Source organism: Pseudorca crassidens, chromosome X, assembly GCF_039906515.1.
Source record: "Pseudorca crassidens isolate mPseCra1 chromosome X, mPseCra1.hap1, whole genome shotgun sequence".
Classification (NCBI taxonomy): Eukaryota; Metazoa; Chordata; class Mammalia; order Artiodactyla; family Delphinidae; genus Pseudorca; species Pseudorca crassidens.
The window spans coordinates 122,981,336-123,007,995 of record NC_090317.1 but is presented as its reverse complement, the minus strand read 5'-3'; the positions used below and the strand labels follow the sequence as shown (position 1 = coordinate 123,007,995).

Sequence of the window (26,660 nt, the reverse complement as noted above, 5' to 3'; positions counted from 1 at the left end):
TTTGCCGTGTAGTCATGTGATTTGAGGATGTGTTCATTCGGTTTAGAATTATGTGCGTGTTCGCTTTTTCATTCTACGTATCAGGATTGATCTCACTTGTAATCACTTGTCGTTTGTGTGCCCCCCTCAACCCCCAACACAGAAGCCGGCTTTATCACTCTTGGAGGAGGTACTGCTTCTGGATTGTACTGTGTGTGCGGGTAAATGAAGACATCTTTATTTGGTCATGTATTTATTCTGTGTCTTCTACGTCACTGAGCTTTGTTTAGTGATTTGGTCTCAAGGAGATTTTTCGTCATTCTGCTGCAATGAGCAGCCTTATTGATAGAGCAAGTTGTGGTCTTTCATGGGTAAAGTGCACCCACTGCGCCATTCATGGCGATCCCATCCCGCAGAGGCACACCAATGCCAGGCGCACGTGTTAGAGAGGACAGGACCCTTGGCTGTGGAGCGGTGGGTTATCAAGCGACAAGCTTTGGGGGGGCTGTCCTGTGCGGGGGAGTACATTTCGGAACAGCTAGGTTGGGAGATTTCTCTCCCTGGCCCCGCTCCTTGGAACCACTTGACACAGAACGCCAATACAGTAAGCTCAGCTTTTGAAAATCTAATTTCCTAACACAACAGATTTGGCTCTAAGCAAAACATTTTCACATTTTAAATCTGGGGAAATTAAATCTCCTTATAGTCTCAGGTTAGAGAGAGCTGTAGTTTTTATTATTTATAATCAATTCCGCCCCGCCCCACCAAACTATAATCCTCCATTCAGAAAACAAAATAGGAATCCACCATTAAGAAACGAGTGTGTATTATATATTCCCTTTGTTTTTTTCTCTAGGGGACATGCTTTGTTATTTTAAATCATGTGTACTCATTGTTTTGTGACTTGCCCTTTTCTCTCAGTCTGTCTGGGTATATGTCCATTATATAGTAGATCTACCTCATTTATCTGCTGCATGGATGTCTAACAGTTTATTCAAACCGTTCTCTGCTGATAGCTAGCTAGCAGTAGTATATTAAAGTTTCCCACACCTTGCTCACCAATGGATGTTAGGAGTACTTTTTTTATCATTTGAATAGATGATAGAGTCACACGGTTGAACATTATAAGGCACAAGGGACAAATATCTACCCTTGCCACCGAGTTCCTGCACGTGGAGGCAGCCGTGTGTCAGTTTCTTGGGTATCCGTCTAGATTTTTAGTATGTAAGGGAAGCATATTGTGTTAGTTCACTACTGCTGCCATAACATGCATACCCGGTGATTTAAACAATAGGGATTTCTTTTCTCACAGTTGTGGAGGCTAGAGGTCCAAGATCAAGGTGTTGATAGGTTTAGTTTTTCCTGAGTCCTCTCTCCATGGCTCGCAGGGGATCTTACACACACACACACACACACACACACACCGTCTCTCTCTCTGTGTCCAGATTTCCTCCTCTTATAAGAACACCAGTGAGACTGGATTAAGGGACCACCCTAATGGGCTCAATTGAACTCACATTAACTCCTTAAACTCCTTAAAGGGCCTGTCTCCAAATACAGTTACGTTCTGAGGGACTGGGGGCTAGGTCTGTTGATTATGAATTTTGGGTGGGGGGGGACACAATTCAGCTCATTACACGTCTGTGTGTGTGTGTGTGTAGGTATTTACAAAATGTATAATTTTGATACTTGTGTAGATTTAACTAGTACCTTAGTGGTTTTTCTAAACTTTGAAGCATCTTTTCAATAACCTCTTTTTCAGCTAAATATTCAGGGATTAGATTAGTTGGCATTCCAGAGGTCTAGAGCTGGGCAGCGAAAAAGGATCAAAGGACCGAATCCTCGTGTGTGTAGACAGGCTGACGGAAGGGAGAGTAATGGAGCTTCACAGCGTGACTTAAAGGGACCCAGTGAACAGAGGCTGACCAAACCCAGTACTGAAATGGGACGAGAGGAGGAGGAACAGGACCTGACTGACTAGCTTCCTCCTTCACAGCAACGACAACTCGTTCACCTGACGGAGGAGCTCTTCAGACAGCAGCAGAAGGTAGCTGAAAATCTGAATCTTTTAAGAAAGTAACACGGGCTTTGCCTGGCTGGTGTTACTTACACAAAGATGAGAACTAGGGAAAAAGTGAGAGCTGGGGAGCAAAGCAGGCGACTGCGGTGGCGGTAAGAGGGGCGGAGCAGCTGCGGAGCAGGCGGGAGGGAAGGACTGCGGAGCGCGCTGTCCCGTTCAGGGCCGGGCCCCAGTGTTAGGGGCCGGCGACTGCCGCCGTGATGACAGGTGCTTTCGTGCTGTCTGCGCATGTAAAGCCTTGGAGACAGAGTTCAAGGTTAAGAAAAAGGCAAACTACTGAACTTGGGAGGATGGACAGATGTACACTTGCCAGTCGATGTAGCAATTACAATGTGCCGCGTGGAAGATGGAAAAGTGCACATTCCTCAGTGAATTACTGCTTTTGTGACCTTCTTCCCCCTTGGGGAAAACTCCCTAGTTGAAGTTAAAACATCCTAGATGGTCCTCATGTTAAAACCTGGCGTTTTACATTTCTATAAAACCTTGTGTAAGCTTTCACTTCAATAGCATGACCCTGTGATGCCAGTTCCATCCACAGTGCCAGCGGCTTGTGGGGCAAGGAAGCGTTAGGTAGAAAAGAGGATCTTTGTAGTCAGTGGATTCTGAGAAGTTACCACCGTGGACTGTCAACCAGGAAGTGCTGTCGTGACCATAAAGTGAAAGGACACGGGTGTAGCAGGGTGGAGGAGAGACCAAAGGTCTCTACATACATGGAGAACGTGGGCACCACCAAAGCATCCTAGGCAATGGAAGAGGACCAAACCCGATTTGTGCATTCTATTTGGATCACTTCGGGAGTGCTAACGTAGATTACAGGTTTAATACTGACTTGCGTGTGCTCAGTGGAGCCTGATGCCCTGGGTGCTACTGATGTCCCCCAGTTGGTCTTGTGTTCCAGAGCTTTAAGTGACGGTCACCTACTACCAGATCTGAGTTTTGCCGGCTCTTTTGCCGTTTTTTTGTTTTGTTTTGTTTTTTGCGGTACGCGGGCCTCCCACTGTTGGGGCCTCTCCCGTTGCGGAGCACAGGCTCCGGACGCGCAGGCCCAGTGGCCATGGCTCACGGGCCCAGCCGCTCCGCGGCATGTGGGATCTTCCCGGACCGGGGCACGAACCCATGTCCCCTGCATCGGCAGGCGGACTCTCAACCACTGCGCCACCAGGGAAGCCCTTCTTTTGCTTTTTTAATGGTCAGCGCCTGGTTTTCCCCTTGTACCAGCCCTGGTTCCATCCTTTGGGCTGTCCTATCCGTGTGCCCACAGGCTTTCCCAGCACGGCCCTCCTTTGAGGTCCTACCCACTCCTACGCTCATCACTGAATCTGCCTTCATGCTCCTTCAGAGGCAGTCATACGTGAAATCTGACACTTAACTACACTGATCTACTCCCATGGGGCCTGTGTTATTCGTTCCCATCTCACCATCACAAGCCTGGTGCCAAGGCTGTTTGCAGGGCACTGCTGTTGTGTGGCTGAGCTGGGATCCAAACCATCTCCATGCTACAGCCTCCTGAAGCACCACGCCACTACTCCTCACTGGAGCATTGCCACCCTCTGCACTACATGCTCATTGAGGGCAGAGCAAACTGTATACAGTAAGTACATGTGTGGGTCTCTCCAATTAGCATGGCGGACATCACTCCTGGATTTCTAGCTGAGTATCTCTTATTCTGCTCCGGCACCTAAGTTTGAGGCGATTTGAATCCTGTAAAATGAGTTGCAATATATGTTAATATGCAGACTTTCATTAGGGGAAACAGGACTAAAATGGTAGTAGTAGTGGTGGGGTGAGTAGCACTTAAAAAATTCAATATTGGGACTCCCCTGGCGGTCCAGTGGTTAGGGCTCGGCGTTTTCACTGCCCGGGCCCGTGTTTGATCCCTGGTCAGGGAACTAAGATCCTGCAAGACGCGCGGGGCGGCCAAAAAAAAAAGAATAAAAAAAATCGATATTAAACTTTCATAATCTTGGACAAACATCTTTATTTAGGAAATCAAATAAATATGGTAAAAAATTATGCTAGCAACTTCACGCAAAGATACAGGACCAAACTTAGAATTACTTGCTCAGGTTATTCAGAATGGAACAAAATTCTTCAGGTGCTCACTATTAGCACAGAAAATAACGCGGTTATATTACTTGCTTTTCAATGGACATTTACTGGTTTACTGTAAGATCCCACGCTCTTACAGTACAAAAGAGAGGCCACTCCTGCCCCCTCCGGTATACAGCCTAAGTGGCCAAGATGGCCAAGAGCGCAAGTGTTAATGTGATGCAAGCTTTTCTTTGTTTACAATTCTAAAACTGCCTTACAGCTGTTTACTAGTACAGCTATCAACGGGTTCACTTAATCTTTAGTTTACTGTCTGAGGGAAAGGAAACATAAGAACATAACCTGTCACTTTGGTCCTAGCCTCCCACTTGACAAACATGGATCCAGGATTCTAGGATTACAGCAGGATCACTGTTCCCAGTCTCCGACAGGGGCAGACCTGTGGCACTTGGCACTGCAAAGCTGTCTGCTCTGGCTTCTTGGCTTCTTAGTGTACATATACTACTTCTGTGTATACTACCTATACCTTTTCATAACATCTCTAGATGTATAGATGAACCCATGTATGTGCTATCAACTTCATTCCCTACTGCAGAAGCTTTTGGGTTTAAATCTGCCTCTACCAAATCTTGACCATGACATTCGGTTCAGGATTGTTACAACAAGATCAAGCTATCTGAATAAGGAAAGTCAAAAGCTTATTCTCAATTTTTAAAATAAAAATACTTCAAGCTTACTGATAAAGAGCTCTTCATAAATAACACTGTTCACAAGCAAATAACAATCTGTTGATAATCATAAGAAACTGAATATGCTATTTTTAAATATAAAAGCAATTTCATTAGGTTTAGATAAATTGAGACTACAACTAAAATTTTTCCATGCTGTTTAATCAAGTTACTTACAATGTACACATTCCTGAGTACACCCCATTGTAGTGACACTGTTTACTTCTGAATTTTTTGCATTCAGCTTAAAAGGTGTTTCTTCCCAAGAAACTGAACTTTTCTGTCAAATGCGCTTGATCGAATAGGAGAATTGGGTTCATAAAATGGATTCATTGCAAACTAGAAGAGAAGAAAGTATTAAGGTGAGCTTGTCAAAGTAAAAAGGCTGACATCATTAAGTCTCTAAAAGGAAAATCTTTTAAAGTTTTAAATTAAGTCATTAAAGACATTCAAAGCAAAAGTCTGAAGACCACATTTTTAAGTTTTAATGAAGATGTTCCACTGTTAAATATTAACAGCCCCTTAAGGAAATTTCTGTCTTGGTGTTTAAGGGAAGTACCTGTGGCAAAACCCATGGTGGCACGTATGGTAAGTGCTGCCTGTGTGAGCAAAACCAACTCCCGGGATCCACCGTGTGTGTGAAATACAACTAGATTCAACGTTCATTATCAAGATGTGGATTCATCCGGTAGGCCCTTTGGCTATATGAAACACACTAAAAATCTGATATGCTCAGAGTGGAGGAAAAGTTATACCACACTGCTTTTAAAAGTTACTCTTGTGCGGTAGTTTTTAACAATCAGGTTTTTAATACTCTCCTTTAACACAAGGTAAGCGATCAGTTTCTCAGATAATGTAATGAGTATATCATAATATGTGTGAGGGAAAATTAGTACTGGATGGAATCACAAATGAGGAAAGGAGTTACCAACTTTTACACCTTAATCACTTGATGTTGTCCATCTTGATAAGATGGCTAAATATTCTTATTTGCTACTTCTGACTAGGAATATTGATTGTTAACTGTGCTGATATGCAAAAAATCTTGTCCAAATAGAGAATGTTTAAATTATTAAGAATATACTGTCAGCACTGCAGTTTAACCACTCATATCTTATTACTATTTCATTTTTTCCAAATGAGTATCAAGAAACGCGTGTGGCCCCTTTCTCCTTGAGTGACTTTGATAATACATGAATCACTTCCTGTTTATGATCTACATTCATTGCACTGTAACTTGTTAAGTAGATGGAAAACATTTTACATTAAAATTATGAAGCAACTTCCCTTATACAGACTGCTTCTGTCTCTCGCTTTAGGGTTCCCTCATAAAATCAACTATATGCACCAAAAGGGGGAGAATGAAACCGATTTAAAAATAACTACAAGTTGTTGTCCTGCATACGTGTTAAGCTGGTGGTAAAGACCTGCCTGGTGAGGGAGCTGTCGGAATGGTCCTGCTGGAGGAGAGCTCTGCTGAGAGGAGAGCTGTGCGGTCTAAGGGGGCTGCCTCAACAGGCCAGTGTCCTGCCAAAGTTGGAATCTCTTTTATAACCAGAGTTTACAAGGTACAGAACATACCATACCTTTATATATAAATCATAGACATCAGTAAAGAAGTTCTTTATCCCGTCTTCTTGCCTGATGTCATGCAGCATAATAAATCTCATATGTGAAATAATTAAGGTATAATCTTTAGAAATGAAAACTGAAAAGCGATCAGTCACAATATTCTTCAAATGAGTCACATGCAGTGTATTTTGCGATGGAAAAGGTGAATCCGTAAACTGGGTTCAAAGTTAGGTTAGTTTTATCTTGAAGAGAACATAATCTTTTTAAGTTAGAAAATAACTACAAAATAAAATCACCATTGATATGGTTCAGATAAACCTTAACTTTATATATGAAACTTGGTTTTAAAATTATCTGTTAAACAAAAGGTGTTCTTTCCCCCTAAAAAAAATAAAAGCCCCGTAAGTGGCAATGTTTACCTAATATTTTGCAGTCCACAGACTCAGAACCTGGCATCTAGGTCCCATGTTGGTCTAGTCTGTTACCCCAACCCTGTGTTAGAGCTCTTTATTAAACAGGTAAGGATATGACCCGCAGTGACGAATGCTGAAACAAACCACTCATTGAACTTGTCCACCGTCTTCAAGTACATGTTGTTTGACAGCCACATGTTCTCATCTACGAGGTCGAGAGCCGCGTGAGCTATGAACTGGTTCAGATGGCGGTGATCGTCCTAGGTGGCAGCGAGCAGCACCAGATTAACATTTCCTTACAGCGCCAAGACAGCCAGACTTCACTCTGCAAACACTAGACACAGCTCTCTGGGGTGCGGGGGGAAGCTTTCTGCTTTTACTTCGATTATTGTCATGAGACAGAGGTCTTCAGTGCTTTCACATTATTTTCTATTTTCTAATCTGGTATCGAAAACTCAATAAATAGAAACAGCCAATTAGTAATTGAAATGTGTCCAAGAAACTATATTTTTAAAATTTTGCAAGAAGGAAGTTACCAAGTTCTGTAACCATTTAAGCATGTGAAAAAAGGATATACTACATTAAAAGAAAAAAGTAGATCCTGCTTTTTTGTTTGTTTTTCTCCCCCTCCCCATTCCTCCCCTCCCCTCAGCTCAGATCCTGCTTTCAAGAAGCTCGCATCTTTTTAGAGGAGGAAGACAGGAAAAAAACAAGGTAGGCTGGGGCTAAACAGGTGGTGAGTACAGGCCTCGGGTGGGGCTGGGGGTAGGAGACGGGGCTTCGTGTGCGGTGACACCCGGTGAGCAGTGGAGACAGCCTGGCACAGGCCGTCTTGAGGTACAGGGAGCTCACGTGGCAGGGCACCCGGGAGTGGCAGGCGGCCAGGCTCAGCCCCAGCTGCGTACAGTCCCTTGTGCCGACAGCGCCAGGTGGTCCTGTCAAAGCCGCGGGTGTTCTTTTCATGGACTGTAAAGGCCTAACTGAAGAAGGAGGGGCTGTCCCAGCAAAATGTGCAGAAGGAATTCATAACCTGGAATGCAGTCTCACTCCTGTGGAATTCTTACTTTCAAAATGCATTTTTCAAAGAACACCTCTGTTACAGGTTGAATTTGTGTCCCCTCCCCCAATCCCTATGTTGCAGTCCTAACCCTCGGTACCTTAGAATGTGGCCGTATTTGGAAAGAGGGTCATTGCAGATGTAATTAGTTACCATGAGGTCATGCTACGGTTGAATGGGTCCCTAATACAATGACTGATGTATTTATAAAAGGGGGGGATCTGGAGACAGTCGCACACCCAGGGAGATTGGCATGTGAGGACTGCAGTTCTCCTGCCACAAGCCGAGAACTGCCGGAAGCTGGGAGAAAGGCCTGGAACAGACCTTCCCTAGCGCCTCTGGACGGGCATGGCCCTGCTGACAGCTTGATCTCAGACTCAGGCCTCCCCAACTGAGACAAGACGTTTCTGTTCTAAGGCACACCGTTTCTGGTACTCTGTGACACCGGCCCTGGGAAACGAACATAAATAACTTCCTTGCTGAGGAGGCTGTTCCCGTGACTGGGCGGCCATGTTGCCCTGGAATCCCTCGCGTAGGTAAAGCATGTTTATACTTCACTCACGGCACCGTGACGAAGCTAATTTAATCCTCAGGGAAATGGATGTGTTTTGTCTGGCTCACAGTAGTGTCTTCCTTTACACTGATGATCAATCTTGAGACATTAGAAGAAAACTGTAGAAATGGTTTACGAAGGTAAGCGGTAGCAGGAGAAAGATCAAGTCACGTGACGCTAGTTTTACACGCACTGTTTTGCCTACCGCGAGGCCGCTGGAGTGAGAGAAACTGCCAGTAGCCGTATACCTAGGCTGCAGGGATGCCTCACATCCAAGTTTTAACGAGCAATGTGCTCATGTGAATGTGGGAAAATAATGTAGCAACACCTGCTAGGATAATACCTTGGATTTCTATCATACTTAGTGGCAAGATCTGAATAGTTGAAAAGCGTCTTGCACTGGACATTACACGTCACAACTAATTTCAAACATCAGTTCCTGTCTTAAGGGACTTTCAAGCCTATTTTTGGAGGTTGGGAGAAACATAGCATAACCTGTCGGCAATTTATTTGGAATGTGCACTTGTACAGGGAGATGGAAGGCACCAGCTATGCTCATCCCAAGACTCTATGGCTCTGTTTACTCTCAGTGGCAACATGTTCCTGAAGCTTGTTTTTCGGGAACCACTCTTGACAGCAAGAAGGTTGGGTGGCGTCACGGGAGAGGAGAGCACGAGGGCACCACGCGGCCAGTGGGTGCCACGTGGGGGTCGCCGAAAAAGGCCGCCGTCTCAGGGGCAGTAGAAGGACGTGTAAGTCGGGGTCTCTTTTAACCCTCCTGGGGTAGTGGATCTAGCACGTATGTCCTGCTGAAAAAGGTGATTCACGGGGACAGAAGGGACTTCCCTGGCATTTCAGGGCAGCACCACCTGCTCCTGCAGAGCCACTGCAGGTGAGCTATGTTTCTATGTGCTCAAGGAGCCACCTTCACAGGAGGTGAAAGAGGGAACTGATGACCAGGGAGAGGAGACCCAGGGCATCTGCTAGTGCGTGCTATGTGTGTGCTGAATTAGAGCACGAACAAACAATTCAGAGGATGCTCCTGGCTGGCTTCTATCAACCTGTGGGACTGCAGAGCAAGCCTCATTTGTGCTGGGTTTGTAGTTACCTCATCTGTCCAGATCTCTTGCAGTTCTAAAATCACATCACACCATTATCGTTACAACAACAGAACAATTGTTATGGAATTTGTTAAGGTTCCATACGCACTTTGGATTCTGCTTTTCCAGCTGGCAAAAACTCCATTTCAAAAACTGGATTATCATGGTGACCAACAATGACAAAGTAGAAGCTTCCAGACATTGTCTTCAATATATAGCTCCTAGTTAAATGAAAATAACACATATTTTTAGTACTCAATACTGAAAACCAAAAACCAGGAACTGGTTTTTGCCGAACTCCATTTTTTTTTTTTTAACTTAAACCTGAATTGCAGAGGAGGTGGCCCCTAAGCTCGGCATGCTTTCCAGTATGCCACCATAGATACATGGCTTTTGGATGATACAAATTCTTTATCTGTGATATGTCCTGGAGAATCCACTACTACATTTTCATAGGGAAACTGGAAGACCTCTAATATGAAATCATAAGAACAACATTCTCATGATCTGAAAGTGTGGAACATTTAGGGTAAGCTGGCTTAAACTTGGACTAGATCAGTCAGCATTGGCACTAACACCTGGGTGCTGATGAGGAAATAACTGACTTGCCTTAGAAATTTTCAGGAAGGATGCTTCCAAAGAAGCTAAGAACCACTCTAGCGCGTGTCCTTTACAGAAAGGAGAGCTCCTAGAGCGGTCAGCTACAGACTGTGTGGTACTTGTATTCCTACCTGAAGGGTCTATGCTATGAATGTAACTCTGCACATAAAAGAGCCTGTTATATGCCTCTTCAAACACCATTTATGAGAGAGGAAGAAACAGTTTTGTACTCTAGAAGAGATGGAAGAAGTCATAATCCAAAAGGAAGACATTCTGAGTCATTAAGAGGTCTTGGAACGAGGATTAATAGGTTTGCTACAGGAATAAAACAGAGAAAGGGGGGGTGGGGGAGAAATCAGTGATTCTGGGGCATTTAGCACAATCGAAATCTGGATGGATGGACGGACAGATGGGCGGATGCATTTATGTATGCATTTTTCATACAAGATCTTTGGAATCAGACCAAGCTAGGTTCACGTCTAGCTCTAGCGACATGAGCGCAGGCACGTGGAGACGTGGGGCCTAGGAAGGCCCCCTCATGGGGCGGGGATCTGCTTCACTGGGAGCGTACGGTAAGGTGTGTCTGAACCCAGGGCCCATCGAGCCTCACTGGGACTTCCATGCGACGACATCCGAAGACTTCGGAAATGTATTTCCTGATGAGTACAACATTTTGTAGAGGAAATCACGGCACGGCTAGCCCCTTTCACTCTGGAATTGGAAGCCCGTGACTGGAAGAAAAGGAAGATAGGAGACCTGTGGCATGATGAAGTGAGTCAGATTTAAAAGGTTATTTGGGGCAGCGGTTGGCACACTACGGCCTGCAGGCCCTATCTGGCCTGGTCCGTCCTCTTACTACCGTCTAAGGCTGCTCTTGCCCTACAATGGCAGCATGGGGTGGTCGCCACAGAAACCATCTGGCCCTTTACAGAAAGAGGGGAAAGATGAGAAAAAGACCCAAACAGTAAAACTGGACAACAAAGACGGGCAGGAATGATACAAAAACTCTGCAAAACTAGGCGAATTGGCAGTAATTCTCAAGCACAAGTGAGGGGAAGAGGGATGGGAGCCTGAAATTTTAACCAAGTAAACAATGACATCATTCATTCTTGCCGGAATAGGTTTCATAGCTGGAGTTTGCCAAGGGAAGGGCTTACTTTCTTCAGCACAAACATTTAAGCAGCAGCAGGGGAAAAAAAATACTGTAAGGAAGATGCTTCTCCCCCTGCACACATTTAGAAGCAGCAAGAGACAATGTATGTATAAGGAAGATTACCCTCCTCCCCGCCTTCCCCCAAACCCACTCAACCCTATACGGAGACCTGGGTCTGGGAGACAAGCACATCCTAAGAACAGCGTGAGGAAAGGCAACTGCAGGAAATACCGCATAAACGGTCGATCACAAACTGCTCAGCTACGCAGAACCAGAGCTGCCAATCGTGTGATTTCAGACACAGCTGAAGAAGGTATGCAGCTCTCGATTCCATTCTGACAAGGAAAAGCTGAAAGGTGTAGTGGAAGAAAAGGAAGCCGCAGGAGAACATAACCGTTTTGTCTCAGGAAGGGAATGTCCACAGTCATTTAATACTTGGGGCTTCTCTGCCTAGGTAGTGAGCAGAGGTGAGACACGCTCTAGAATTCCGTGCTGTCTGATAAGGGAACTTTCCGCGAGGATGGAGATGATCTACACCTGCTCAATTTTTCCATCACCTAAAATAGGGGCCCTTCAAGTGTCTCCAAGGGCTTGAGGTTATGGAGGCAGTCACACAGAGCTTGGCAATAGATTAAACTGGGGAGCTGCGGGACGAATCTAGCATGTTTCCAAAATGTCTGGCTGAGGTGATCAAGCAGAATATCAAGATGATGAACCTATTCACTGAGAACAGAAATAAGAAAGAGAGGAAAGAGGGATGGAAATGAACAGGTCAGTTTTGAACGTGTGGTGGTAGCCAGAATAGCTCCCCCGAGCCCCACCAAGATGTCCACATCCTAATCTCGGAAACCTGTGAATGTTAACGTATTCAATACATGGCAAAGGGCATTAAGGCTGCAGATGGAACTAAGGCTGCTCATCAGCTGATCTTCAGATAGGGCGAGAATCCTGGGCTACTCAGGTGGGCCCAATGTAATTACAAGGGCCTTTAAAAGTGGAAGAGGGCAGGCCCAGAGCATAGTCAGGGGGAAGTGTGGCTGTGGAAGGATCGCCACGGAGCTACAACATTGCTGGCTTTGAAGATGGAGGAGGGCGTCATGCGCCGAGGAATGCGAGCAGCCTCTAGAAGCTGGAAAGGACAAAGAAACAGATTTTTTTTTTTTTGCGGTACGCGGGCCTCTCACTGTTGTGGCGTCTCCCGTTGCGGAGCACAGGCTCTGGATGCGCAAGCTCAGCGGTCATGGCTCACGGGCCCAGCCTCTCCGCGGCATGTGGGATCCTCCCGGACCGGGGCACGAGCCCACGCCCCCTGCATCGGCAGGAAGACTCTCAACCACTGCGCCACCAGGGAAGCCCAAGAAACAGATTCTTCCCGAGAGCCTCCAGAGGGGATTTCAGCCCAGTGAGACCCATGTTGGACGTGTATGCTACAGAACTGTAAGATGGTAAATTTGTGTCGTTTTAAGCCAGTAAATCTGTGGTAATGTGTTATGGGCACAGTAGGAAACTAACACGTCAAAGTGAAAAAACCTGCAGGTATAAGAAAAAAGGAAATACTCCCGTAAGTGTCAGCAATAAAGGTAGAAGGTGCATTCTATAGAGACTGGGGACAAAATGAGTTTATTTTCCATGGGACGCGGGTTTCAGAGCCCTATGGCAAGCGGGGGGGAGGGCGGGCCATGGTGCATCGAGGAGAAGCCCCTGGGAGCAGTAGGGGGATGAGAGTATGGAAGAGAACAGCGGCTGGGGCTGGGTTTTTCCAGCAAGTATCCCCTACAGCTAACACAGCCTTTCCGCCCCCCTTGCCGAAAGGACCTGTGAGGAGGGGGCCGTCGCTTGGGCAGAGTGTGTGTGGGGCGCGAGGGACGGTGCTGGAATATAGGAGAGGGAATGCAGGAAAGAGAGGCGTTGTGGGGATTAACTCTCCTCAACAAGGACGAGAACCTTCTGAAAGTTCCAGTGCTGAGGCCCTCGGGGCCTGACTGATGAATGCTGTGTCTGGGTTGATGAACAGCACGTTTGTGAGAAGTTGCCATAGTTGTTAAAGTACCAATGAAGAAATCCTCCTTTATAAGGGCAGGACTTGTTGGCTGAAGGGAGGGGAGCCAGGACTCCCATTTGTGGTGAAAACAGCTGTCTGTGGTGGCTAGAGTGTCTTGAGCTGCTTTTGAGAGAGGTAACTAAAGAAATGCACAAGGAGCTCTGGATTTCCCTGAAAAGACCGTGTACAGGATGTAAGAAGGAGGGCACTAACTAGTAATGAACATAAAAATGGGACCAGAAACCTGTGAGGCTAGCATCAGAAGGGCAAAAGCCCAAAACAAGCTGAAATGTGTGGAAGGCTTTCAGGCTACCACAGGGAAAAGCAAGGGAGAAAGGTCAATTAGTTGAGGCACCTGGTACATAAATAACACGGGACACAGGTGTGCTGAACTTGGGTTTTCTCAAAGAATGATTTCACACGGCAAGTGTGGAAGCAGTTAGGTTAGGCAGGCTGTGAACCCCAAGACATATGTTAAAGAAACAGTTGGGTTGACAGCTGACGGTGTAACTACTGGTCAGTGACGTTTGAGAAATCACAGGAACAGAAAAGAGCCAGTAACTGTCATTCCAACTCTGAGAAACAAAGAGGCTTGCCTCCTGGTCTGAGTACTTCCGAAGAGATTAAAACACCAACAGAAATAGGTATTAAATGCCTGTCGTCAGTCAGACACCATGCTGGGGGCTTTTATGACAAACTAAGTCATTTAATGTGAATCCCTAGACAAAAAGAGTGGGTTACGACTCACTCACTTGTTCTAGGAGAACAAGTTATGTCAGACCTACACTCGCTGTTGAGGAAGGGAAATACGGAGACGGTGAGTCACTTTCTGAAGTCCTGTAGTTATCTACCTAAGAGACCTGTAGCCTGGATGACAGCCTGTGGTACCCCCAGAGCCACAGCAGTGCCGGGGCCCGGGAAGTGCTCGTTCTCTGCTGAAGGAGGGACGGTGCAGGGCTGACTGGAATGTCAAAGTGCTCCACATCAGTCGACAGCATGGGGTCTCTAGGGAGCCTTTGAGGTTGACCTTAACCTAGTCCAGCCCAAGGTTTGCATCAGTAACTGAGATGAAGCCAATTTACCACACCCAAAGATAACAAGTTAAGGGCACCTAATTTATTAGAAGGCTAAAGTTAGGATTCCAAAGATCTCCACGGCTAGGAGAAATAGGTGACGTGAACAGGATGGAATCTAAAAGGATTTGAAATAAAGTCCTGTACTTGGGCTTAAATCAACCGCACGACAATAGGATGCGGGAAACCTAGTATAAGAGCAGCTAGCTCATCTATGAGAACCGGTTTTCATTTATTGCCAGCTAAATCGCAGGTGGCAATCTGATACAGTGGCCGAAAAAGCGAATGCAATTCTAGGCTGCATTAAGAGAAGATGATATCCTCATCACTAATAATACTATCTCTGCGGGACATGCTCAGTTCTGGGAATCACATTTTAAAATCATTAACTCTGAACTGTGTGTGCTGGGAGGAGGGAGACATCTAGGCTAGGGAATGCTCTGGAAACAAGACAAAAGCTACTGAAGGAACTGAGGATGTTTAAACCGGGGGCGGGGGGAGACGTTTTTTGCGGGGACAGTGGGCTATGGTGCAGTCTTTAAATACGATGCTGTCTAATGGGAAGGGATTTGACTAGGGATGGCAAATGGGTTTTTTCCCATGAGCCCATTCTAATCAACTAGCAGTGAAGGCCAGGAACTGGTGCTGAGAAAGATTCTGAGACTAACGGTGGTCCGGGGGAAAGACTGCTGTGATCAGTTACCCGCATCTGCTACGGGTTTGGGGGAGGGCAGTGCCTATGGGAGCGCCAAGTATTTGCTAGCTCTGAACTAGACAGACTAACTCCAAACTGTTACAGAGGGCAAGCCTAGGGCTGCTCCTTTGAGGTTACATGGAAAGACATTTGGGTCAATATAATTGAGAACTTTGTAATAATTAAAGAACTATCAGACTGCCTTGTGAAGTGACACACCCCCCCCCCACCCCGATCACTAGAAGTGTGATAAGGGGAAGCTGGAAGACCACTAGTAGTGCCAGAGTGGGAGGATGAACCCAATGAACTTAGAAGGCCCCTCCGAGACAACTCATGGATGCCAGTTCCAAAACCACCCATTTTTACAGCAAACCTCTTTACAGCCTCTATAGGGAAACTTCTGGAAAACTTCCCTATGCTCCCAACAGCAGTGGCTTCACTAGTTCCACAGACCTGGAGCTGGAAGACTAACCTAGTGTGGCACAAGACATGTCCACTGCAATAAGCAGGATGAATACCGTTGATCTCTAATAGGGTTATTTTTCCTATTAATATTAAAAGCAATTCCTCTACCTCACCATAAGTGAGGTTATGCTGGCTTTTGGACATTTAATCTAAATCTATTCAATTTGGGCACCAAAGGTTGGGGGTAAGAGGGTCTTCGGGCACAGATGTTTCTATTTAACAGTACTTGCAACATATTAACATTGTCTTAGAACATTTTTCATCATCTCACTATTTGCTCAAAAGCCTTAATGTTTCTCATCTACAGGGATCAAGTACCAGTATCAAAAATGTATCCCATGTTGCTCTGTAGAGCTTTTCTCAGCCTCATTGCTCTACCTTGGCTACAGTGGACTGGTATACTTTTTTTCTCCCCAACTGATCGTGTCCACTCCAGATTTATTTCTCTCTCCATGCCTGGAATACTCTCCCTGATTCCATGTGTAAACCTCACCCGTCTTTCAAAGCCCACCCAAATTCCTCCTTCTCCAAGTATTTCCGAACACCAACCTACACGCTCTCTACCTCTTATGGAAGCCCTGTCACTCTTGATGCCTCTTAAATTCTCTAAGTCTTTCACCGCCAGGGGTGAAAATTCATTGTACTCATCAGTGCTGTTCACAAAACCATCACTGGCCCAATTTTGTCCTCATGGGGCTTAGATACCTTATACCCACAGCATGGGACTCTGGAGCCAGGCCAGATGCCTCACTGCTCTTGAAAGGGTCCTGATTTTTTTTATTAACTTTTCAGAGATGTGCCCACTCATGTCCATCTCCAACCACTTTTTCTAAAATCTTTACCCAGTCTACAATGCATCTTAGCTCTTAGTCAATTCTCTGGCTGTAATGTTTTCATTATTGCTTCTCGAGAGCCTGGTTCCTTTCCTTTCTAATTAGATTTAAGTATATGGGGGACCCGGCTCACCTATCTTCACAGCACGTACAACGATGGGTACTCAAAGTTTACCTCACTGGTTTTCAACCACGGGTAATTTTGCCTCCCAGAGTACACATGGCAGTGTCCGGAGACATTCACGGTTCTCCGAACCGGGGGCAGGGGAGTGCAGGTGCTACTGGCATCTATTGGGTAGAAACCAGGGATGCTTGCTCAACATCCTGCAGTACACAGGACAGCCCCACAACGGAGCATTTTCCGGCTCCAAACGGCAATAATGCCGCGGTCAAAAACCCGGGGTGAGCTGAATGACCCAGTGAAAGGTACAAGAAGCAAAGCCCCCGAGCAGGTGGACGTTTGCAGGTTGAATCGCGCTGTGGACTGGCCCGGTGGGTTGTGAAGAGCTCAGCCGGCCCCGGGGCAGAGGGGAGAGACAGGGCCAACACTCGCATCCCGTGGGGCCGCGGACATCCCCCAGAGTCCCGGAGCGCCAGCCCCCCACTCGCTCCATTCCCTACCTGCGGCGAGACGCCGGGAACGGAAACGCCCAGTCAGTTCCCGCGGCCGAGACCCGCGTTCCGCAGCTTCCGTAGGGACTCCTCAAGCAGCCCTCGCGAGACTCTGCCGTTGCGCTCTCGCGATAGTGGGCAGAGCTTCCAGTCGCAGTGCGGCGGCGCAGCTCCGGGCTTGCGCTGTAATGCTCCAGAGTAGGGCGGCTGGGCTCGGAGGACCTCGGGGAGGGGTGGACTCAGGTCAGAGCGGTTCGAACTCCGGCTAGTGCCGCGCCTTCTCTGGCCTTCTGTCTCCTGTCTCAGCCTTCCAGGCGCCAGTGAGAGTTCCGCGTGGGCCACAACCACGCCCACCTGTCAGAACCGCGGAGAAAGGAAGTGCGTGTCTCTGCCTGAGTTCTTAGTTCGGAGTTCTGCTTGTTCCTCCCGTTTTTCTGGAACAGCGGCAGGGCTCTCCGGCCAGGGATTCCCTTAGGCCTGGGCTTGCACCCCGGTCTCGGGGTCCAACTCCGGGCACAGTGGGGAGGGCTCGGGAGGAAGCTGACACCTGATATCTCAGGTAGATACATCTGCCCCCTCCTCGGGGCGGGCGGAAGTGAATCCTTTGTTTCCGTTAAACCGCCTTTGGCTTCCTTGGAGGCCACCGATCCGTCTTCAGAAATTCACGTCCCTCTGCCCGCCAGCTAACCCGTAACCGTTTTATCTTCTAGTCCACCATGCTCCCCAAATCTGACGTGTTGAGTCAAGATGAACTGCGCAAAAAGCTGTACCAGACGTTTAAGGATCGGGGTATACTGGACTCACTGAAGGTATCACTTTTAGGCATATCTCTTACATAAATTTTACAAGGGTAACCTGTAACAGGTAGTCCACATGTAAAGACATCCATGTCTTGGGTTTTAAAAATAGCATGATACACAGATTGTATTGGTGAATTACACTGCTCTGTTCCTGTGTAACTGTTAAATCGTAAAACAAACACATTTTAGTAAGGTTAGTAAGTGGTTTTGTAATACTCATATTTGAACAGAGGATATTGTCACCATATAGAAAACATTAAGGGACTGCTTACTGTAGGAAAGTTGGGGGAATGAGGAATTTCTTCTTTAAAAAATATTGAAATGTATAAATACTTGAGCAGCAAATATTTCTTAGTACACTTTCATGTATGAATTAACAGCAAGGAGTAGGATTAGCTGAAATGTGTTTTCATTACTGTATACATTTCAAAAGACCATTTTACACTTAAAATGGGAAAATTAAGGACTTTTTTTCTTGTCTCCTCCATTGTTTTTGTAACTTAAAAATACTTCAGACTCATCCGAAAAATACTTCAGACTCATCTGAAATATAGAAAAGCATACAAGAGAAGTCATCTCTAATACAAGTACTAATTGGCATAATGTTGTGTGTATTTGTGTATCCTCTTTAGTATTATATGGTGAGCATTTTCCTGTGTCCTTAAATGTGTCTTGAAATCCTCATTTTCATTGGCACCAGGCTCATCTTTGGATCTTTGGACATATGGGTAATGTATGCAGCATTCCCCTGTTATTGAACATTTAGGTTATACCCAGGTTTACACATTCCTTCAATTGCATCTCTCAGTTTTTGCCTAGGATAGATGAAGTGGTATTAATGAATCAAAGGGCGTGAACATTTGTAAGGTTCTTGGTGTACACGTCTTGTTTTAGAAAGGTTGTAATACAACTGACCCTTGAACAACACGGGTTTGAACTGCTCAGGTCCACTTATTTGTGGACTTTTTTCAATAAATACCTAGTATAATACTACACTGTCTGTGGTTGGTTGAATCTGCTGATGCAAAACTGGCGATATGGAGGGAGCTCCTAACCCCCGGTGGTTCGAGGGTCAACTTCAGTTTATATTCCACCAGCAGTTTGAGAATGCACGTCTCTCTCCAGTAGTATGATCATGACGTGTTTTAAACCAATCTAAGACTGAGAAACTCTATTTTAACATCCTTTCTTTTATCAGTGAGGTTGCATATATTTTCTGGCCATTTGTATGCTTTCCATGGATTGGTGCTTCATGTTCCCGTTGTCCGTTTTTTTCCCCTAGGGTGCTAGTGTTTTCTTATTGATACGAGTCCTTTTAATGGAAACTTAATCTTTTTTTTCTATTTTTGTGACAATACTATCTTCAATTTTAATTTGGCTCTAAAAATACTGAAGTTACATTTTTATGTGGTCAGGTCTATTGTTTACTTTTTTTGTGCTGATTATTCTCAGTCATTTTCCACTGGCAATGAATATTCACTTTTTTTAAGTTTTTAAAAAGGCTGTTTTTTTTTTTTTTTTTTTTTACAGTTAATTCCTTAACCCACCTGAAATTAATTGTACATCACGCATTAGTCCACTTTCTTAGGCGGAATGGTTCTTGCCTCTGGGCATGGTGTTTGTTCTCTTACTGTCCTTTGGGTTTGGTTTGGTAGGGTTTTACTTCATGTCTATAGTCCAGTTGATAATGACCTATCATTATCCATTTGGAGCTATTCTTGTTAGGCTTTGGTATCAGGATTATTGCTAGCCTTGTTCATTTTATAGCTGCAGCCTATCCTAAGGAGAAATACTGTTTCTTGTTTGCAGCTGGCCATTCCGTTTGTTATTCTAGCGTGATCAATGGCAGGGGGGATTTTGGCAGGGGAGATTTTTACTTTCTCAGTCTGAACTAATTTACTTTGTCAGTTTAATGACCTGAGTGAGTTCTAATTTTTACAGTTGAAGTTTTGAGTGGCCTAATTCACTTTCTCTTTGGGTGTTTGGAAAGAATTTGTATTTATGATTAAGTACAGAGTCATATGGGTATCTGGTAAATGAAGTTTATGAAAAATCTTCTTTTTCCTTATTTTGAGTCTACTCTGTCAATTGCTGAGAGATGTGCTGAGGGTTCTGGGTCCCTAAGTCTTGTCTCTCCTACTTCCCCTTCCCCCACAATAATTGGCCTTCTTTCTTTCTTTCTCTTTTTCTTTTTTTTTTTGAGCAGAGAAAGGTTTATTGCAGGGCCAAGCAAGGAAAACAGGTGGCTCATGCTCAAACCCGAACTCCCCTATGGTTTTTTGGGGAGAGGTTTTCATAGGCACAATTTGGGGTGAGGGCTCTGTCCTTATTTCTGTCTTAGGGACGTTGCAAGCTTTAATTCTGAATAGATTTCCCTCTTGGCACTGGCTGCTGGAAAGCCCCCGGCCAGTTTTTGGATTCCTTCCAGCAAGTGCTAGATGGCATGCTTTTTGGGCGTGTCAAGATGGAAATTCATCTGTAATGTCATTCCACTGTTTGCTACTCTTCCTTTTACCCTGCTTAAATCCCTCATTTAGTTCTTAGCCATTTCAATACTTGTTTGCAAGACACCCTAAATCCTTTTGTTAATTAAGATGAATCTAAGTATATTTCTTCATTACTATGTTACAAATTTAATTAAACCACTAAAGTTTACTGGTGGAGGAGGCTTTAGTTTTCTCTTTTCAGTTACTTAACTGTATCAGATGAGGCGAAGCATATATATTCTGTTTAGTGTAAATGTGTTTTTTTACTATAGGATTTTATTTTATTTTTATTTTTGAATTTTTGAATCTTAGTTTTTTATACAGCAGGTTCTTATTAGTCATCTGTTTTATCCATATTAGTGTATCCATGTCAATCCCAATCTCCCAGTTCATCCCACCACCACCCCACCCCCTGGCCACTTTCCCACCTTGGTGTCCATATGTTTTTTCTCTACATCTGTGTCTATTTCTGCCCTGCAAACCAGTTCATCTGTATCATTTTTCTAGGTTCCACATATATGCGTTAATATACGATATTTGTTTTTCTCTTTCTGACTTGCTTCACTCTGTATGACAGTCTCTAGATACATCCACGTCTCTACAGATGACCCAGTTTCGTTCCTTTTTATGACTGAGTAATATTCCATTGTATATATGTGCCACATCTTCTTTATCCTTTCATCTGTTGATGGGCATTTAGGTTGCTTCCATGACCTGGCTATTGTAAATAGTGCTGCAGTGAACATTGGGGTGCATGTGTCTTTTTTGAATTATGGTTTTCTCTGGGTATATGCCCAGTACTATAGGATTTTAGATACACATATAAGTTCTGTTCTGTACTGCTAATATAGAACTATATATAGAACTAATATATTTTCTTTAGCTAAAGGATAGAAGAAAGAGATGTAACGAGAACTTCATTTGTTTCTTGTTTGTATTCTATTAATAACAATTCCTTAGATGTTATTTACTGCTGAACCCCATGAATCTAGGCAGTGTACTCTTAAGCTCCGCCCAATTGTATGTTTCAGATTATGTGCAAAATAAATTAGAACAAATATCCAGCAGTCTGATTAGGGGATTTTTTTTTAAAACTAAAATGAATAATAACAGTGGTATTATAACTTTGAGAAAATTAGCCACCTTGAGCCTAAATTCTTCATTTATAAAATAGGGGAAAATTATTATATTTCATAACATATAGAATTGTAAGTAGTCCATGTGAAAGTGAATCTTAATAAACCTTTTTTGGGTTTACTGATTTTTCTCTTGTGTATACTATTTCCCTTTTGGGAACCTAATTTTATTTTGATCAATATACTTGAATATATTTAACCCAGTATTATTTTCGTATCCTCCAACAATTTGCAGAGAGGTGAGGAAGTAGCAGAGTTTTCTCCTGTATTTGGTACCCCAGTGAAAAGTTGCTGAACTGGGCTCGTAGGGAAGTGAAGTTAGTCTCACCATGTTCCGGCTCACCACCAGCTCACGAGGAAGCTGGTGAAAGCAAGCTACTCTTTCTAGAACCCACTGGGCTGCTTGTCTCACAGGGTAAGACAGAGTGTCCAGGGGAAGGTTCCTAACTTGTGGCCATGGATTTAGAACCATTCTGGAAACTAAAGGAAGGATTCTAATTCATGTGACAAGTCTGTGTCCCGCCAGTGGAAAAAATCCTGCTGAAAATTTTTTTCCCCTCTTGTTTCATTTTGTATTTGATCTAGACGCAACTCCGAAACCAGCTAATTCACGAACTGATGCACCCTGTACTGAGTGGCGAAGTGCAGTCCCTGTCCATCTCAGTGGAAGGGAGCTCCCTCTTAATAGGAGCTTCCAACTCTCTAGTGGCAGATCACTTACAGAGATGTGGCTATGAATGTTCACTTTCTGTCTTCTTTCCCGAAAGTGGTTTGGCAAAAGAAAAGGTAACATCTTTGCTTTTCTCTGAATTTTCTGTTAACAGCTTCTCCCTCAGATAATAGCTAAGTGCTCCTTGGCTAGCTGGGTCCCTTTCTTGTTTATCTTTGAAATTACATCATGTGTTTGTTATAATGTGACCAAGGAGTATGAAATCTGACATTGTTACCAATTCCTTGGTATCTTAATTTGTCTTTATAAAATTGTAATGTTTTGGAGCTAGAAGTGATCTGACACTCCATGTAGTCTGAGGACACAAAACTGCCATTTGTGTTGAATGTCTGTTGTGAGGCTGGCACTGCTGGTCACTCTGCAGGTGGTACATGTATTACAGATGAGGATCCAGAGTCTGGAGAGGTGGGGTGATTTGCTCAAGGTCACATGATTTGGAAGTGGCAATGCAGGGCAGTAAATCTAGATCTACAGTGTGCCGTCTTCAGTATGCTACAGTCTCTTCAGATATTTGTCGTCTTTGTGATGACATAAGAGAAGTGAGGGATAAGTAACTTTTGAACACCTGTGGAGTTCTTAAATATTAGAACACCTTTTACCACTTTCCTAATTATTGTAACTATCTTTCCACCAACCACTGAACATACTAGTCACACTTGGTTATTTTAAAGGCAGATACAGCAAACTTTCCCTATTTTTTTTAATAGACGTAATTTTTTAGAGCAGTTTCGGTTCACAGCAAAAATGTGCAGAAAGGGAGATTGCCCATCTGCTCCCTAATCCCACGTGGGCAGGCCTCCCCTGCTCTCAACATTTTTTTTTCTTTTTTTTTTTTTTTTTTTTTTTTTGCGGTACACAGGCCTCTCACTGTTGTGGCCTCTCCCGTTGCAGAGCACAGGCTCTGGACGCGCAGGCTCAGCGGCCGTGGCTCACGGGCCCAGCCGCTCAGTGGCATGTGGGATCTTCCCAGACTGGGGCACGAACCCGTGTCCCCTGCATCGGCAGGCAGACTCTCAACCACTGCGCCACCAGGGAAGCCCAACATTTTTTACTCTACATTTTTACGTTCAGTGAACCTACATTGGCACATCATTATCACCTGAAGTCCATAGTTTACATTAGGGTTGAGTCTTGGGGTTGTGCCTATGTTTTTACTCTTTATCTTGGCCATAATTGTCCAGAAGTGTGGTATGCAGCTGTTTTAAGAGAACAGCAGTGTTATTATTGGAAAAACTTAAAATTTAAATATGCTGTATTTATTCATTAACAGTCAGATTTTACCAGCATTAGGAATTCTTTGTTGATCCTTCTAACTTTCTAATTACATTTCACAATTTTGCTTCTAGAATGAATAATGTGTCAATTATATTGTTATAGCAGTGATTATCTAGTTCCCACACTTAAAGGTTTCTATACGCTAAAATACTGTGCAGAATATTCTTTAATGGAAAACTAATTGTAGATGGTATCAGTGTTCTCAGAGTAGACACAGCATGTATTTCTATAGTATGTATTGTTTACTAAGAATACTCAAACTCTTTGACCACATGTATATGTAAAATAGTTTTAAACATTTTGTAGTTGTAAAGATAGTACAAACTTAGTTTATTTACATTTTGAAGCAATAGTAATTTAAAAATGTCATTGCAATTGAAAGACCCTGGAATGCACTCATATATTCATTGGTGCCTCAGATGTTTGAGTGTTTCTTATCTGTAAGACATTAACCATTTCTGTTTTTTCTGTTAGGCACATCATTTTTGCTGTGAATTATTTGGAGGTTAATTACGTGATCAAAAGAAAAATTTTATCCTTTTGACTTCAGCGTTTATTGTAACTTAATATAAGAAAGCTTACGTGTTACATTATTAGCATAGTTATAATCTTATTTAGTCTGAACCATGATTTTTAGTCTTAAATTGGGATGTTTCTGAATATATCACTTACACATTGATGTTAAAATCTGTGTACTTTTTTTTTTAAGGTATTTACTATGCAGGATCTATTACAACTCATTAAAATCAACCCTGAATCCAGTCTCTATAAATCACTGGTAGGATTGTTTCGTTTTTATAACCTGCTTTGGTTTGTTAATAATACCTGAATAGTTGAATAAAGGTAAAATATTTTCTTTTAACAGATTTCAGGATTTGATAAAGAAAACCATAAAGGTAGGAGCCTTCATCTTTGTAGAGAATAGGAACATTTTTGTTATGTATTGTTTTGTATAAAAGTATGAAACTAATAATTTTCAGGTGGAAGAATAGGGAATTTGAATTGAATCATTTGACTTTTTTCCTTGCTGACAATACCTTTTTAAATAGAACAATTCATCTGTTTTACAAATGTGGATCCTTTCCCCAAAATTTTAACATTTTAAAATCGCTATTACTCAAATGAGAAAACTAGAGACAGCATCAAGAGCCCTACGAATGGACTGAAAGCTGGTCTTTGTAGAGATACCCACTGTTTGGAACATTTGCAAAACAAAAACAAATAACATTTAGGCCACTATCTTTGTATCCTAGATAGGCCCCTAAGTACAATATATAGAGTATTGTATTAATATTGGCTTAAAGAATGAAATATCTGTTCAGTAATGTGCTTGTTTTTGTTGTTTATATAGGCCTGATAAATTGCATTAATATTGGCCTTGATAATAACCTTCAAAGAGTCCATAACTACTCTGAGATAATAGACAATGTATATATTGGTCTCTGCCCCCAGTTCCTGGTACACAGCTCCCAAAATCCTTGTAATTTCCTAAGTGATAAGAACACAAGGAGCATATCTTGTTCTAGTATTGGTCTTTGACCTCCATTCTTGACACAGGTCTCCTGAAACCCTTGTAATTTCCTGGGTGACAGGAGTGTCTTGTGTTCAAATGAGTCAACACTACGTGGGTCCCTGGATGGCTCCTGGGTGAGGGCTGGTCACTGGAAAGACCAAGCCATGATTAGAAGCTTGAGGTTTTCAGCTTTGCTCCCCATTCTATTGAAGGGAGGAGGACTGAAAATGAATAATCAGTCATTTTTGTGAATAATCGATCATGAATGTGTGATGAAGCCTCCATAAATCCCCAAAGTATGGGGTTCAGAGAGCTTCCAGGTTGGTGAACACATGGAGGTGCTAGGAGATTGGCACACCTGGAGACGGCATAGAAGCTCTGGGCTCCTTCCCACATGTACCTCGCCCTGTGTGTCTCTTCTATTTAGCTGTTCAACTATGTCCTTTATCATATCCCTTTTTTTATATATAAGTGTATTTATTTTATTTATTTATTTTTGGCTGCATTGGGTCTTCGCTGCTGCACGTGGGCTTTCTCTAGTTGCGGTGAGCGGGGGCTACTCTTTGTTGCAGTGCACGGGCTTCTCGTTGTGGTGGCTTCTCATTGCAGAGCACGGGCTCTAGGCATGCGGGCTTCAGTAGTTGTGGCACATGGACTCAGTAGTTGTGGCTCACGGGCTCTAGAGCACAGGCTCAGTAGTTGTGGCACACGGGCTTAGTTGCTCCGCGGCATGTGGGATCTTTCTGGACCAGGGCTTGAACCCATGTCCCCTGCATTGGCAGGTGGATTCTCAACCACTGCGCCACCAGGGAAGCCGCTTATCATATCCTTTAATAAACTAGTAAACGTAAGAAAGTGTTTCCCTGAGTTTTTTGAGCTGTTCTGGTACGTTAATGAAGCCCAAGGAGGAGGTTGTGGGAACCTCCTACGTATAGCCAGTTGCTCAGAAGCACAGGTGACAACGTGGGCATGTGACTGGCACCTGAAGAATGTATAGGTATGGTGGCAGGGGGTGGTCGGTGTGGGACTGAGGCCCTTAACCCATGGGGTCGGATGCTGCCTCCAGGTGGACAGTGTCAGAATAGAGTTCAAGTGTAGGCCATCCATCCGGTGTCGCAGAGAATGGCTTGGTGTGAGGAAAAGCCCCACACACTGGGTGACCAGGAGAGTCGGAAGTAAGTGTTGTGAAGTGTTCTGTATAAAAGTCAAGGGGCTCACAGGGAGGGGAGAGATGGGAGGGAAGAGGTGGTTTTTTCCGTACACAGAAGGAGGGAAGCTGAGGGTTTTTTCCTTTACAACTGCTGTGGGTGACAGGCCACAGGCTGGACTTGATGACGGACTTGGTAGTATGAACATACACGTTACAGGCAAGTTACCAGCTTACTTGTTACTTAGATCTTTTCCAAAAAATCTGTAACATCATGTAATGGCCTTTTTGTGTTAGTGTGCTCCTTGATTTTGTCTGTTGCCAGAATTGCTACCATCCCTGCTGGGACATTAATTCAGGACTTGCCATTTGGCAGACACTTGAGTACCTACTTGCTGCCAGTCATTATTCTGTGACTTAACTGCCTGGTCTCCTGGGAGTAATGTAAGTAGAGGATAAGTAAATTGGATCAAAAGACATTCTGTTTTTATTTTACTGTATTATTGAAGTATAGTTGACCTACAATGTTGTTAATTTCTGCTGTACAGCTAAGTGATTCCGTTATACATAC

The 26,660-nt window shown here is 44.0% G+C and overlaps 2 protein-coding genes across 6 annotated transcripts in view; one reads left to right on the top strand and one right to left on the bottom strand.

Annotated features, from left to right (window-relative positions):
* Nucleotides 1-4,977: 4,977 nt before the first annotated feature.
* TRAPPC2 (trafficking protein particle complex subunit 2) lies at nt 4,978-17,167 on the bottom strand. The gene is made up of 5 exons (XM_067723200.1): nt 17,012-17,167; nt 9,641-9,752; nt 6,938-7,081; nt 6,423-6,509; nt 4,978-5,175 (listed from the first exon to the last, which is right to left on the bottom strand). Exons 2-5 carry the CDS (start codon nt 9,731-9,733, stop codon nt 5,077-5,079), a joined length of 423 nt encoding a protein of 140 aa, XP_067579301.1. The 5' UTR covers nt 9,734-9,752; nt 17,012-17,167; the 3' UTR covers nt 4,978-5,076.
* OFD1 (OFD1 centriole and centriolar satellite protein) overlaps nt 17,145-26,660 on the top strand; it is a 63,789-nt gene continuing 54,273 nt past the window's right edge. Inside the window, exons 1-5 of one of the 5 annotated variants that reach the window (XM_067723194.1) lie at nt 17,145-17,245; nt 17,713-17,811; nt 22,010-22,210; nt 24,139-24,207; nt 24,295-24,325. In XM_067723194.1, the coding sequence (XP_067579295.1) occupies nt 17,719-17,811; nt 22,010-22,210; nt 24,139-24,207; nt 24,295-24,325 (394 nt within the window). In that variant the 5' untranslated portion in view covers nt 17,145-17,245; nt 17,713-17,718. The other 4 variants (XM_067723195.1, XM_067723190.1, XM_067723193.1 and 1 more) reach the window with 4 other exon arrangements.